Raw genomic sequence first — 14,885 nt, 5'->3', positions numbered from 1 at the left:
GACCACATGGCTCGTCGCCACCATTCGGGGGGGGGCGCCACAGCCAGCCGCTCAAAGGACGCGTCGCACATCGAGTGGCTGGTGGGGCCGGCCTGGCCTGTGGCCCTTATCTCCACCTACGACTCCGATCTGAGACGGGCGCGCGCCTCGGTCATTGGGCCTCTGTTCGGCTCACAGACGCTTGGTCCACCTGAGGACAAGGACGGCGTGGTGTTCGCGGGGTTGGTGTCGCCCCCTACTCCAAACACTCCCCAGCCTCGGGGTATATAGTTTCTCAACTTTCGCTCGATGGCCATCCGTTCTCCACTCCTCCTCACCATCACAATCTGTTCCCCAGTCCTCCTAGCCATCACCATGACCGCCCAGCTCGACCACGAAGGAGTTCCCCACATCTTCGACGATGTATTCCAGTTCAGCGACCTCGGGGGGCTCTTCGCCCTCCGCACCGCGAACCGCCAGACCCGCAACATGGTCGACAAGCTCATCCAAGGCGCCACCCTCACCCACGACCGTCTGATCTCAAAGTCCGGCAAGGTGATCTACACGCACTCGGCCACGCCTGGCGCCCTCTCGCTCCTCTACTTCCTCGTGTCCCGCCTCACCCTCCGCGGGCCGTCATTCATCCTCCCGCACCCCGCTGCGCGCAAGCCGACGCTCGACTGGCTTCGCATGTTTCCGGACGCCATGAACGAGTACGAAGGCCGTGGCGCCGACTATGCGTGGCCCGACCACGTCAACTTCCGCAACCTCGCCACGTTTGTCTACACCGATCTCTGGGAGCACGGCCGAGGCGACTCGGAGCCCTCCCTCAAGATCGGAGTCTCCCCTGTTACCGACAAGGTCACCATTTGTGTCCATTTCCAGGAGACCCGCTCTGGGGATGTCTACATCCCTACCCTGTGGCTGAAGAGCATGTCCACGCCCTACCCGAAAGGCTGGGAGCCGTCCCTGTCCCCGATGAAGCACTTTCAGATCTCTCACTTCCGCCAGACGACCAACCGTCTCAACGAAGTCGTGCTGGTCGTGACTGGCAAGATCGCCTGCCTCTACAATGGCCCCAACCTCTCGCTCCTCCTCGAGCCCCTCTTTCTCTCCCCTGTCGCTTTCAACAAGTTCACGCTGGTATGCAGGGAGCTTCCAGCGGCCCTGCTGGTGGGCCCTCCTGTTCCCGACTACTTCTCTAATGTTGTGACCGCCATCTGTGCAAACGCACCCATCCACCTCACAGAGAATCGTCCAATTCACGGGCAGGTCTACTCCCCGTCAGAGTACGCCAGCCTCGTCGGCCCAGAGGAATACGCCAATGCAACCGATATGTGTAAGCTCCCCGCCTAGCAAGATCTTCTGTCCCGCCACCTCCAGCTCCACTCCTTCAAGTCCAAGCCGAGCCACCTGCCTTCGAATCTGTCACCCACTTTTCCGCCTCCCAAGGCGGCCACCACCCTTCCGAGCGAGGTGGCCGCCCATCAATACCCGGCCATGAGCTTCCAAGTTCTCCTGTTTGCCCCCTATTCCTATTCAAGTTAATACTTTGCTTCCTATTCGAGTTAATACTTTGCTTTCCAGTAATACAGAATCTTCCTTTGCTTGTTTATGCTACCCTTTTGTCGCTTTTGATGCAAATGAGGCGGGGCCAACGAAACACACGCCACCAGCAAACTCATCAGTGGTGCTTTGACGGCCCAGCCTACACCCCTTCATAAGCACTCCTTGATGCCAAGGGTGGGAAAGCAACCGTGTCCTGCGACTTCGTGATAGCATGAGGTACAATGAAGCGGTTGAGAAGGACACGGTTGTTGTTGATACCCTGCAAATGATCCGCGTACCGCACCAACGCACAATGACATGCCCCGTGTAGCGCGAGGCCGACAACAAGCCAGCGACGTCAGAAGCATGATGCAGGATGGAACGAACAGTCGAGTGTACTGCGCCCCCCACACAGTGTATGGGAGCCTGGGGGAGTGAGATTGACACCGCCTCCCAGCGCCGTCGGACCCCGCTGTGTGTGCACCAAACACGAGGCCCGCGCGCCCAAGCAACCCCATCATTAAAAGCCCAACTCGCTCCTAACTCTCCACTCACCTCTCTTCCTACCACCAGTTCCACCATGCCCCGTAAAAAGAACAACTGGGCACCCAAGAAGACCAAGAGGAAGACCGCGCCCGTCGACGAGGAGGACGAGCAGCTCGCCTCCTCGCCCGAATCGGAGGAGGGCGCCACCCCCCCTGCACCAGCGGGGGAGGCGTCCACCCCGAGCGTCAAGGGCGTGGAGGTGACCGCCGGTCCCTCCAAGGCGCCCGCTCCCACTAGGAAGCGGTCGCGCTCACCCTCCAGCGGTGAGCGCGAGGATGCCGGAGGGGAGGCGGATGAGGCGAACGGCTCGCCGTCGCGGGCCAAGCGCCCCCACCTCTCCCCCACTCGTCCCACAGCCGCGCTGCCGAGCGCTCCCGGGCGCTTCACGCGCTCGGCGGCTAGGGCAGCCACCCCCACCGCCCCCACTTCCTCCGCGCCCGGCCCGAGCACCGCTGCTGGCAATGGTGCCCGCGGTCGGAGTGGCAGCACGTCAACGGGTTCTACGCGCAGCAAGACGCGTGACTCGGAGGCGTCTGACGACGACGATGACGACGAGTCGTCCTCGCCCCCACCAATCCCCGCCAAGAAGCCGAAGGGGATCCGGTACTTCGGCCCCCGCCCCGCTGGCATCCCCGCTATTCCGCCCCCCGCTCAGAGGAGCCCCGCCCCGGAGCCCCAGGCGACCCCGGGTGTCAACACCAGCGCCTCCGGACCGTCCGTGGTCAAGGGAAAGGGAAAGCAGGTGGACAGGTCCCCTGCACCATCACCAGAGACGGCCCCGCCCAGACCCGCCGCTGTCGCCGAGGCCGAGCCACCAAAGGAGGCCCCTTCCAAGACAGCTCCCAATGAGGCCTCGGGCAGTGCTACAGCCGGCCCCTCGAAGCCCACGTCCAAGTCGCGAGCGGCTGAGGACGCCAAGCTGATGCCGCCACCCAAGTCCACCGCCCGACCACCGAGCCGGCCCACCGCCCCCGCAGCTGCCCCCAAGCCGTCCTCGAAGAAGAAGGGCAAGTCCCCGGCGACGACGATGACAGGTGAGCAGTGAGCCGAACAGTACTAACAGCCCAGCGAAGCACCCCGAGCCAGTGGTGCGGGACACTCGCGCCAGCCGCGCCGCGGCAATTGCTGCCGACGCCGAGTGGAGGGCGATGAGTGAAGAGGCGGCAACCCGCCTCGAGAACGAGTTCATGAGCCGGCTTATCGTGAGTCAACTCCTGAGCCAGCACTGACGGGCAGGGGCGCCACCGTCAAGGCGAGCGGATGCTGGGTGAGAAGGACATGGCGCGCGGGTACGACTCGCACGCGTACTCCAACATGCTCGAGGGGCTATTCGCCGGCACAATCGTGAGTGTGAGTCTCGACTAAGCTGATGGAAGGCTACCCGGGGGGACCCGCCGCCTCCGCCTGCTCCTCGCCCTAATTTGGACATCCGCCGCTGCCCAGGTCACCGATTCATGTAGCCACACGATCGACGATTTTCCGGCCACAGACAGCCGCGCGGTCTACGATTTTCCATAGTATACCCCATTGACTGCTCGAGCCTGCACATACTGTATACTTCTGATCATAGCCATGTACATCTGTAGAAATTGTCGCCTCGTATGCATGGAACGTTGGAACGACGTATGGACCTTCGAGAGTTGAGGGAGTGATGGAAGGCCTGGGTGGAGATTTGATCCCGTGCTCCGCCGATCAGCGCACACCCCCATTGTTGACCGACCAACTTTGCGCGTCCACAAACCTCGGTATCCGCTCTCAAGGGCCCTGAGGTATCCTCAAAACGTCGATGCTGCCTTTCATCGAGCTGTGAGGAAAGCGCGAAAGCAGTCATGACAGATTTGGGCGCTCACAAGCACCACATTTGCAGCCCGTGCGCTCGAGAACCCCTCCACCTGCCGGCTCCCCAGTGCCAACGCTTCAACCTCCGTCGCCAGCCCTCCTGATACCCTTGGCGTTCCAGGACGTCAAGTGGGCGGTCACGGGCAAGCCTGGTCGCACCAGCAGCGCCACCTCGACGCCACCTCCACCACCACCTGGCGGGAACCCGACCTGAAACTGCTTTGACTGACTTTACAATCGCAGTTCAATCGCGCACCCGAGGGGGCTGAGGTGCTGACAATAGTGGCATCGCCTGCTGCCCCTGGCACAGAACCAAGGTCGAAGTGCCACTACCATGTGGCATTGTCTCCCTCGACGTGCGCTCCTCCGGATCATTGTGGTTTGGAACGCCGAGCCTGCTCGGTGGTCGCGTGTGCGAGGATAAGACGAAACGAGTGCGAGGATAAGGGGATGAGGACGCGATGAAGGCACATCCAAGGACCACCGGGGATGGTTTATCTACCACGCTGTAGACGCCTAACCCGGCCTCTCGCTCTCTCATCAGTCCACCACAATGGCTAACACCAGACCACACCGCAACGACAACCCTCTCGACCGCCTCGTAAGGGACTTTGTCGCCTCGGCGAGGGTAAGACGCCTTGCCGTGCGACCCTGACCACCTCCCAGCCTCTTATCGAACAGCTTCTCGCCACGGAGTTCCCCGAGCTGGAGATGCGCGCCGCCCTGCAAGGAGTTCCAACGGCCGCACAGCGAGTGGCTGCGGTTCGGACCTACGTCGAGCGTGTTGTCTCGGTGAGTCTGGCCCACAGCAAGGCTGACGGAAGGATGAGCTGGACCAGCTCGCCCACCAACTCGTCCAAGCACACTCCCAGGACCTGCGCCAGACCATCTTTAGCCCGACTCGGGCGGCGCCGTCCCAGTCGATGCCCAACTTTCAGAACTGGGCAACCTACCACCTCGGACCCGGGGATCGCCAGCACCAAGGCCGTGTGCCTCTGGCTCTTCTCCCACCTCCGACCCAGGTTAACCAGTCAACCGAGACGACAGCTCGGATTCAGCCGGTGCCAGCGGCCCTACCTCTGCAGGCCCCAGGGCTCAGCGCCCAGACAGCGTACATGTACCAGCCAACACCAATGTTTCAGCCACCGACGATCAACACCGCCCCGCAACCCCACCAAGGTAACTATCGCTCCCAAGGTTGCCCGTACCCGCCGAGGGTGAACGGCGTCCAGTCCAGCTGCCCCCAGCCAATGCCCAGACCACAGACCAGCTTCCCTCCGTTTGCCAACTTCGCCCCAGTCCAGCACCCGGCGCAACCCCCAGGTCCCTCGCATTCGCTACAAGGAGGCTACGCCCTCCGGCTGGGCCACGAGTGCGCAAGCGGACCAACCCAAATGGTTGGCACCGGCTCAGCGGCCTACCGCATGGTGGATCTTCAAGGTCCTCCCAGCGTCATCGTGCCTGCGGAGGAAGGCAAAGGTAGTCAGTCTGGGGAGACCGGCGATGCGGAGGAAAGCGAAGAGGAGGACTTCATCCCAGTCGAGGACCAAAGCAGGTACCTTACACCCAACCACGGTGCTGGCGGCCACTCCTTGGTGACCGCCGGTAGCGCAGCTTCGGTAAGTAAAGGGGCGGAGGATGAGTGTCACCGACGTTTCCTGACCTCATGCCTCCTCAGGTGTACCACCTTCACCCAGGTGTCACCGCCGGCGCCCCTCCCCACCTCGCCTTGGCACCTACTGACAGAGTCGTGGCCGCAATGGCTGCAGCTAACCGCTCACCCTCGGGCACGAGGAGCGTGTGGAACCCGCTGGGCGCTCCAGCCCCACCCCGTCCCCTGTCTCAGCAAGTGACCTTGCCCAACGCCACACTCGGGCAGCCCTCGTGGTCGGCGCCCCCGACCACAACCACCTTTTGGGCGCCCGTGCCCCTGCGCGCAGCCCAACCTCCGCCTCTCGTGCTCGCCTCCCAACGTGCGCGCTCAGTTGCCCCAAGCATGGGTGTCATCACCTCGCCGATGGCAGACGTGTTCGGCCCCACTATCGCTGCCCAGGGTCAGACTGGCCGCGCACTGCCACCCAACAACACGCCGCAACTCTGCAGCCTCAGCCCGGCCGCACGCACCTTTAGTCAGGTGTCCCACGACTCTCCCTACGCCCGTGGACGCCAAGCCAAGATGCCGAGACGTAGATAAGTCTACCACAAACCTCAGACGACGCCACTTGCATGATGCACAGACTGATACCCCGCCCCGGGGCGCGAAACGCAAGTGGCCTCCATGTCAGGCTCACCTCCACCCATTGTGTGCGGACCCAAATTGTGATGTGCCAATCCACACAACACGCCATGCCCCAGTCCACGAGGATTAGTGGCGGCCTGTGTGCTCAGCGCGGGCACGGCGCTGCGCTCCATTGCTACAACCGAGCTCATTGTGCTCGTTAACGCAGCACTGATACTGTTGCTGCTCACACCGAAATAAACTGATCATGCAGGCGTGCGTGCACTAGCTGGAAGCCTCGAGGCCCGCCGGCTTGCTTCTTCCAGGGAGCGGCCAGTGCGAAGGCGTCAATCTGGGATTGTCTGATAGCCCGTGCGCGGGGCGAACGGTGCCTCGTGTGCGTCACCGCCTTTCAGGACAGATGGCGGCGGCGAGTGTGTGCTGAACTCACTCGTCCCACGCTCCTCGCTATCAATTGTCTCCGCACGAGTCCCCTCCATCCAAACCGCCCTGGCAGCACGCCCAGCCCTCACTCACCCGCCGCCACCCACACCGCATCCCCTCTCACAAACTATCTCTTTCTCTCGCCGTCTCACCATTGCTGTTTTCCAACATCGAGTACACCACCATGTCTGGTTTCATATCCGACATGGTCTACGAAGCCAAGCTGGTGATGCTCTCGGGCATCATCCAAGCTTTCACCGTCTTCATTCTGGTAGGTACCTATACCTACATATCGTGAACCTGTGGGTTGCCGCTGACACGCCCCAGCCCCTTCTTAAGGACCTTGCAGACAACCACCCACAATCGGACAACACTTTCACCGCCAAATTCCTGGGCCTCCGCCCCCTCAACGCCCTCGAGAAGCAGGCCCACGTCGTTGACTACGTCGTGGAGGACATCCGGGTCAGTGGTTTGCGCTTTTGCTTAGTGGGACTCGGCTGACACATGGCAGAACGAGCTTGTGAAGGTTGCCAAGTATGAGGTGAGCATAGCCTGAGCGGCGGGTGTGTTGAGTTGAGACTGACCAGCGTGCAGGGTCCGCCCAAGTTCAAGCTCTTCGCCATTGGTGGCTTGGACATCGAAGCCTTCATCCTGCAGCTGCGCACCGTCTTTGCCAAGTCCTCCGCGAAGGTCGAGTCTCAGCCTCCTGTCAAGAACGATCCGGCCCCCGTTGTCACGGCTGTGACGGTTCATGGCGGCATGTCGAGTCTGGAACTGGCCCTGGAGCTTAGCATTCTCCCCCGCAAGCTGCTGTCCGAGGCCATCGGCAAGATCGATTTCGGCGATTCTGCTCCAGTCACCCCTCCTGCTTCACCGTCACCATCTGTTCCGACCCAGGGAACCCCACCGAAGGTTTCCTCCAAGTGGGGCACACTTGGTGCCGACCTTCTGAAGGATCTTGAGCTATCTCTTGAGCGGGAGAAGGCGAGCAACCAGGAGGAGCAGCAGGTTGACGCCTCGGTCGCCACTACTGAGAACGATCATGGTGATGTTGCCACCTCGACTCCGAACGACACTGCGCCCCCTAGCCACGAGACTACCGTCGAGCCAGAACTTTCCATGCCTGGCGCCTTCACCACTGTCCTTGCCTCCGACACCCTCGTCTCCGACATCGTTGATGCCAACCTTGGCGAGGCCAACTCTTCGGCGCCAGTTGACCCAGTCGACCAGGTTGCCGGATCAAGTGGGCAGGTGTTGGACGCGGCCTCGGGTCAGCTCGAGAACACCGTTGGGGCGTCCGGCCAAGGTCCTCTGACGGAGGAAGAGACTACTTGGATTTCGGTAACTGTCTTCAACTGGTGGATTAACAAGGAGCCTCTTTACGCTCTCTGGTACATCTTTTACATGAAGGTAAGTTACCCCTCGTCCTTTGACGGGTGTGCTGATGTCCCAGTTGGCCACAGAGTCTGAATTTGTGCCCATTTCCCCGCCGACCGACGAGATGAACCGCGCCTGCGAGCTTTACCTCAGTCTCGACCGTGCCATGAGTGTGGACATGGAAATCGCGATGTCTTCCCTTCTTGTTGTGAGTTACACCTGCTCGTCTTTCAAAAGCGGCGCTGAGTTCCCGAAGAATATGCGCTACGATCCTCCCGATGTCTCCAACGACGTCGTCCCAGAGTACAGTGCTGTGTACGCTGAGGGCTCATCACAGCCCACCATCCAGCCTGAGCAGGCCACGCCCGCCGAGGCCACGATCGCCGAGGCCACGCCCGCCGAGGCCACGCCCCCCGAGGCCGCGCTTCCGGAGGCCACGCTTCCGGAGGCCACGCTCCCCGACGCCCCGCTCCCCGACGCCTCGCTCCCCGACGCCTCGCTCCACGACGCCACGCTCACCGGCGCTACGCTCCTCGAGGCAACGCTCCTCGTGGCGTCAGGGCCCTCGGAGCCCCAGGCTGTCCTTCAAGTCGCCGGTTCGCCCGCTGCCGTTGCCCTCTCGCCGCCAGACGCTACCACTCCTGTCGCCACTTCGTCCGCCGCCATCGTTGCCGACCACCCGGCCCCTGCTGCCACTCTTGAGATCCACCCCCTCAAGTCAACCTCAGTGGCCGAGTCCAAGGAGTTGGCTCTCAAGGGAGGTGTGCGATCCACCGGTCGCCTTCGTAAGACCTCGCCAAAGTCAGCCAGCTGGAAGGAGGACCGCAACTCTCCTTACTACTTCAGCGATGTCTTCGGCAAGGATCGCCTCAAGAAGAAGTCGACCGAGGTTTTTGCCCGGGGCGGCCAGTCAGCCCCACTCGGCAATGCGGTCACCGCTGAAGGAGCGCTCATGGCGGGAGATCAGGGGTCAAGAGAGCACCGAGCGGCTACCCCCAGACCCGCAGCGCCACCGGCTTCACCGCCCGCTCCAGCGAGTGGTGAGCTGGGGTCCATTCGGGCGCCCGTACCGGATTCCGGAGCTGGACCTGGAGGTCCACCTACCCTTCCCGCCGATGACAGCTCCCAAGTCGACGTCAAAGTCGTGGTTCCCGAGCTGGTCGTTCCCGACGTGGGCGAGGCGCAGCCCGCCGCAGACGGAGAGAGAGCCGGAGTTCACGTCGACGGTCTGAGCACCACAAGCTCGCCCGCCGCACTCGGCGCCCAGGTGGGCAGCAGTGCGACTGACGCCCAGGCGACTGGCCCCGATGCCAACCAGCTCGCCGCCCCGACTCAAGTTCCCAACACCGAGCCTGCGCCCCTCGCCGGCATTGACCACGCCGACGTCACCAAGATCGAGCAGCCCGCCCCCACTCAGCCATGTGGAGGTGGCCAGCTCACCCAAGTTCCAGGCAGCGACCCTGCCACCCTCGCCAGCGTCGCCCACCACGACGTCAACAAGATCGAGCCACCCAGCGCCACTCCGCCGAGTGAAGCTGGCCAGCTCACCCAAGTCCCAAGCCAGCCCTCGCCCTCAGCGTCGGCACCCGGCTTCCACTGTGGGGGAACCAAGGCTGAGTCGGTCACCACCGCTCCACAGCCTGCTGGGGAACAGTTCACAGCCCAATCGGCAAGTGTACCGTCACTCTACGCGGCGACTGCCCAATCGTCAAGTTTACCGTCACCCTCCGCCTCGGCCCCAGTCTTCCACTGCGATGTCGCCATGGCTGAGCCGCTCACGGCTACCCCACAGCCTGTAGCGCCGCAGCTCAACCATCAGCCCCACAACCTTCGCGCCGCGCCGCCTGTCGTCTACCACCGTGACGAGGTCATGAGCGAGCCAGCTCCCACTGCTCCGCAGCGCATCGGCCAGCAGAGCGGATTCACCCAGTTCATTCAGCAGGTGCCAAGCCATTTGCCTGCTGCGCAGGTCCACCATGACGACGCCGACATGGCCGAGCCTGAACCGTCCACAGCGAACTTCTCTTCCGCATATGGAGGTGCCCAGCCTACAGCTCAAGTTCCAAGTCTGCCTTCGGGGCTGGTCCCCTTCCAGTCCTCCGTCGGCACCCAGCAGAGCGGAGCGAGCTTAATCGGAGCTCATGCGGTAAATGCTCAGCCCCTGGCGACGACTAGCTTCTTCCCTGTCGCCACCGGTGTCACCCAACCTGCCACCGCCACTCACCAAACTGTGACTGGCCCGTTCAACCCACAGGCCGATCCTTTCGCTCCAGCAAGCAGTGGCATCAACTTCATGCCCCAAGCTGTCGTCGCGGTCCACCCGAGTCCTGCGTACCAGGTGGCAACTCAAGCCCCCGTTTTCTCTTCTCCCGCACCGGTGACCATCGTTACGGCGGCGACACCCCCTCCACCCACGACAGACGTCGCGGGCGCCGGGTTGCTCCTTCAGCCCGGCCAACAGGTCAACACACCTGTGGGAGATTCTCAGTTTGCACCCCAAGTGCCAACCCATGAGGCTGCAGCGCCCAGCGCTGGCGGTTTCGGCAGTCAGGTTCGCAGCGAGATGGTCATCGACCCCGCGCTCATGACGGAGGGGAGGCAGTTTGCTCCGCTCCCCAAGTTCGACTCGCGCCCACCCCAGCAGAGCTTTGATCACGACCAGACAGCTCTCCCGACTCAGCTGAGCGTTGAGAACGGCCAGGTTTGGGCAATGCCTCCACAGATCGTCGACAACCAGCAGGTCCAGCCCTCGCCCGCGCCACATTCGTCAATGCCCGCGCACCACAACACGAGGCCATCGTCGCTCTCAATCTCGACACCGCCCGTCCGCAGCAGCGCCAACTCACCTCTGCGGCGCTTCCTTGTCTCCCAGCAGCTCCGTCGGTCGGTCCACTCTTTGCGGCCGACCTCGCAGGAACTTGGGGCCACGGACCCTCCCATGGCAACGACCATCGAGACCAACTCGTCGACCAGCTTCGTGCCGCCACTTGCGCCCAGCCCAACGCCTCCGCAGATTTTATCGCAGGCCTCGGGCTCGTCGTCAAGCCAGGTCGCCACCACGCCCAGTCCCATGCTCACGCCCAGCCCAACGCCTTCGCAGATTTTATCGCAGGCATCGGGCTCGTCGTCCAGCGAGGTCACCACCGCGCCCGGTCCCATGTTCGCCCCAGGTCAGCTGGGCGGATTCATCGCTGCCCTCGACCCCCAGCACCGTTTGCCACCGTCGGCCGTGGTCGCACCGCCAACGGGAACGTCACCAGGGGCGTCGAGTTTGACTTTGTCCTCCGCTCTTGGCCCGTATCTCGAGCAGCCAAACGTGCCCGTCGACCACCAGACTGTCAGCGCTTCGACCTCCCTGTTCACACAACCCACGACCTCCGACTTCTCCAGCGGCAACGAAGGGACGGTCGATGACAGCGGAAGCGACATCGGGATGGGCGTCGAGTACCACACCTACTCTCCCTGCCGACGCCGACGCAGGAGGTGCAGTGACAGCGACGACGACGCCGCTGAACCCCGACGCAAGAGGAGTAGTGGCGGCGACGACGACCCTCACTCTGGTCTCGGCGGGCCCTCCTTGAGCGACAGCGCCAACAGCGACAGTGGCAACAGCGGTCAGTCCGTTGCCACCCCCGCTACCACTGTCGGAGCTGGAAACTCGGGAAGCACCTTCTCCACCGGCTCCACCTCTGACAACGCCTACGCGAGTGGCAGTGGTGCGGCGTTGAGCAACAACACTGCTGCTGGACCCTCCACAAGCGCCGTTGACGCCGCCAACTCTGAGGCAGGCGGCAACAACCAGTCGAGCCACTACGCCGGCTCTGCCGTCCCTGGCCACGTCGCCCCAGCTTATGCTGGCTTCCCCACCGCTGGCTCCAGCGGCAGCTCGACCAGCCACCTCGGCTCCATTGACAACGGCGTGAGGCTCCCGAGCACCGCCGACATCCATGGCGGCGTCAACCTTCGCGCTCAGAATGCGTCGTCCAGCATCAATGCTACGGTAGACGACGCTACCCTGAACGCGGGCAACGACGCGTACGCCGATCTCGAGTTCCTCGACGACTTGGAGGGTGACGAGTACGAGTACGACAGTGCGGAGGGTACTGAGTACGGGTACGACAGCGCGGATGACACTGAGTACGAGCACGACAGCGCCGAGGGCGCTGCCTACTCGGACGCTGGTGGAGACGACCACGACGCACGCGCCGACGACACGGAGGACGACGACGACATCGAGATTGACCCTCACCAGCGCGTCGTCGACAATCAGCCCGACTCCCTCAACGGCGACGACCCTGACTACTGGGACGATTCGGACGCAGAGTCAGAACAAATGGAAGACAGCTCGTCCCAAGAACCCCAGTCGGCTCCAGTGTTGATGGGCGACGTTGGCGGTTCCTCCATCACTAGCCAGTCGCTATCCGCCACCAACGGTCAGCCGTCATCCTCAGCCACCAGCGAGTCGGGATCCTCGATCACTCGCCATCCCGACTGGCTCGCGAGCGCCGCGAGGTCTGGTGAAGCTGGCACGTCTGACCGGACGCTAGGGAGAGAGGTCGCCGACGAGGACCACTCCCTCCTCGAGGAGGGAACGTTTGACATGGCCCTGCTCGACGACAAGTTCTTCGGCCCGAACGGGTATGACCCTACCGTGGTACCGTACGACGAAAGTGGGCGGGCTCGACCTGATCTTGATCGTCCCAAGGTCATCAACTCGCGTGTCCTTGCCAGTTCAGAGGCCACGCCGGAGGCTCTCGAAGAGATCCGAAAGGGCGGCCTACTGGAAGTCAGGCCTGAGGACCGTGAGTCTGTCCATTCATAACCGCTGCTGTCCACCAATGCTGACGATCCCTTTCAAAGTTCGTCGGCCATACGTCGAGTCGATCGGCAAGCGAGCCCGGGAGGAGTAAGACACTCATGCCGGGTGGTGTAGGTGGGGAGAACGCGGGAAGGTGGGAGGAGGGCTAGGGGAGCAGTGAGGATAGAGGTGAGTGGGGAGGAGACGGGGACGTGAGCAGAGAAGCTGACTTGCAGTGACAGCGATCGCCAAGGTCAAGCCCCCGATGATGGTCTCACTCAATTCGATGAGTGAAACCTGAGGTGTGCACTCTTAACGGTTCTGGTGTTATGGAGGTCTGTGAGTCTGTGACTGCGTGTGGTATGAAGCCGGTGACTAGTTCATCGGTGGACACCATCCACGCCTCACACTGGATCGAGCGGCCACTTGCCGATGACGGGCTACGCCCTAGGCAGTGACTTTTGACGATCAGGCTCACTGTCGTTGACTACGTGGGGCAAGTAGCTGGCGGTGTCACCTCGGTACCCGCTGGTGGACGCTGTTCACGGGTCAGCTGGTTGGAAGAGTTGAAGCCGGCAGCCTGCAGCTTTAGCGCGGCTATGGCTCCTCTTGGTTGAAGCAGCACCTGAGTTGGATCGAGCATTCTCTCTATCAGTTTCAGCGCTCCCTTGAGTTCATGCCATTTTGGCCCTCTTCCACCAGGCAGGCCGTGCGGAACACGCAGGCCCCAGGGTTACAGCTCTGGGGCTGAGCAACGTCCACACGTCCGCGACTGGTCCAACAGCCTCGACAGCAGTCGTTCCGTGAGAGTGTCTTACCTTAGCGCCACGTCAACCTATCGTCAGCGCCCCCACCAGAGTCCTCGGGTCAGAGGGGGAAGTGGGACAGAGGGGTAGTAGGAGCGAAGGGGCAGCGCGCACGAGGGGCAAGGATGCTCGAATGGGCAACAATGTAGATATGCACATAACGGACAATGGCTATCGATGTATATAGGATCGCTTACAACTGTCGGTTCCAAAACGAGACGACCGTGAGTCACCAACGCTGCAGTACTTCGGGACATGAGACAACTCGGCCGGCCGTCACCTCTCACTTCGGCTGACACCAGAAGCTCGAGAGCCGCCGATGGGCGGGCCATGGATACACTTCTGGAGGTCCCGATAACGTCTCATAGAGACAATGAGGTGGAGACTCTCCGTCAAGAACTCCACGACTGGACAGACCTCCTATTGATGGCACCATGCTGCAACAACTCGGCTGTTATCGGCCTGTGGGCTTTTTGTACGGGTTGAAGTTTCCCTCTTTTCCGTCGCTCCCCCCCTACCACTGACTTCCAACAATGGAAGCAGTGAACAAGAGTTAGTAATCATGTTTTTCATGTCTCTGCCACATGCATGCACGCTGGGATGCGGTCTAGGACGACACTGTGGCGAGGTGCAAGTCCAAGGTTTGATTATGTGATACGAGAACAACAACCCCGAGGCGAGGACCTGACCGACATGCCCTTCCTCGGAAGACAGAGCGGGCGCCTGATGGCAGTGGGAAGGGGGCGTCACCAAGAGACACCAGACTGGTTCACTGTCGACGGTGTCGGGCAGTCGCATGCCCTCCCCACAACTGCCAAACCGGCGCGGAGCCACCGCCGTCCGCTTCTCTGACGGCCACTGTGGGAGTGTGGCGCCGCCACCAGAAATCGCTGTCGCTGGTCTGCTCCCGCCCCGGCCACGCCATGGCTTGCACGCTGCTTCTCGGCCGCCGTCAGAAGCAACGCCGACGAGCGCACGGTCGCCGACGCCGGTGCGGAGAGGGGCGAACGGGCCGCCAAGATAGCCTGTGCACCGGGGCATTCTGCATTGACGTCACGGATCCACTCGTCCCTGCGCACGAGGATGTCGAACACACAACACACACTCTTGTGCGCCGCCATCCCCTCACTGCCCCTCATGTGTCGCCATCCCCTCGCTCCCATTGTCCCACGGTGCGCACGACCGGCCCCCAGACAGACTGCGGTGTCGCGACACCCCCCAACTTTCGTTCTTGCGACTACTCTCCACTCATCCCTTCTCACAACCATATTCTTCAACCACCCCCTCACATCGATACTCTCAAACCTAACCACCTACCAACTTAACCAGC

At 62.4% G+C, this 14,885-nt stretch overlaps 4 protein-coding genes across 4 annotated transcripts; all 4 read left to right on the top strand.

Annotated features, from left to right (window-relative positions):
- Positions 1-354: 354 nt before the first annotated feature.
- On the top strand, positions 355-1,335 carry Q8F55_008647 (uncharacterized protein; the record flags this gene model as incomplete). Its single annotated transcript, XM_069357031.1, has 1 exon — positions 355-1,335. The coding sequence occupies one exon, from the start codon at positions 355-357 to the stop codon at positions 1,333-1,335; it is 981 nt and encodes a 326-aa protein (XP_069204968.1).
- A 772-nt stretch (positions 1,336-2,107) lies between these two features.
- On the top strand, positions 2,108-3,438 carry Q8F55_008646 (uncharacterized protein; the record flags this gene model as incomplete). Its single annotated transcript, XM_069357030.1, has 3 exons — positions 2,108-3,107; positions 3,142-3,275; positions 3,310-3,438. 3 exons carry the CDS (start codon positions 2,108-2,110, stop codon positions 3,436-3,438), a joined length of 1,263 nt encoding a protein of 420 aa, XP_069204967.1.
- A 1,027-nt stretch (positions 3,439-4,465) lies between these two features.
- Positions 4,466-5,765, top strand: Q8F55_008645 (uncharacterized protein; the record flags this gene model as incomplete). Its single annotated transcript, XM_069357029.1, has 4 exons — positions 4,466-4,540; positions 4,579-4,704; positions 4,737-5,531; positions 5,736-5,765. The coding sequence occupies 4 exons, from the start codon at positions 4,466-4,468 to the stop codon at positions 5,763-5,765; spliced, it is 1,026 nt and encodes a 341-aa protein (XP_069204966.1).
- A 993-nt stretch (positions 5,766-6,758) lies between these two features.
- Q8F55_008644 (uncharacterized protein) lies at positions 6,759-13,050 on the top strand (the record flags this gene model as incomplete). Its single annotated transcript, XM_069357028.1, has 7 exons — positions 6,759-6,845; positions 6,902-7,036; positions 7,086-7,115; positions 7,169-7,984; positions 8,028-8,159; positions 8,208-12,753; positions 12,986-13,050. The coding sequence occupies 7 exons, from the start codon at positions 6,759-6,761 to the stop codon at positions 13,048-13,050; spliced, it is 5,811 nt and encodes a 1,936-aa protein (XP_069204965.1).
- Positions 13,051-14,885: the final 1,835 nt, after the last annotated feature.

The sequence above is a fragment of the Vanrija albida genome (assembly GCF_041260175.1).
Source record: "Vanrija albida strain AlHP1 chromosome Unknown contig_7, whole genome shotgun sequence".
Classification (NCBI taxonomy): Eukaryota; Fungi; Basidiomycota; class Tremellomycetes; order Trichosporonales; family Trichosporonaceae; genus Vanrija; species Vanrija albida.
This window is presented reverse-complemented; position numbering and strand designations above follow the sequence as displayed.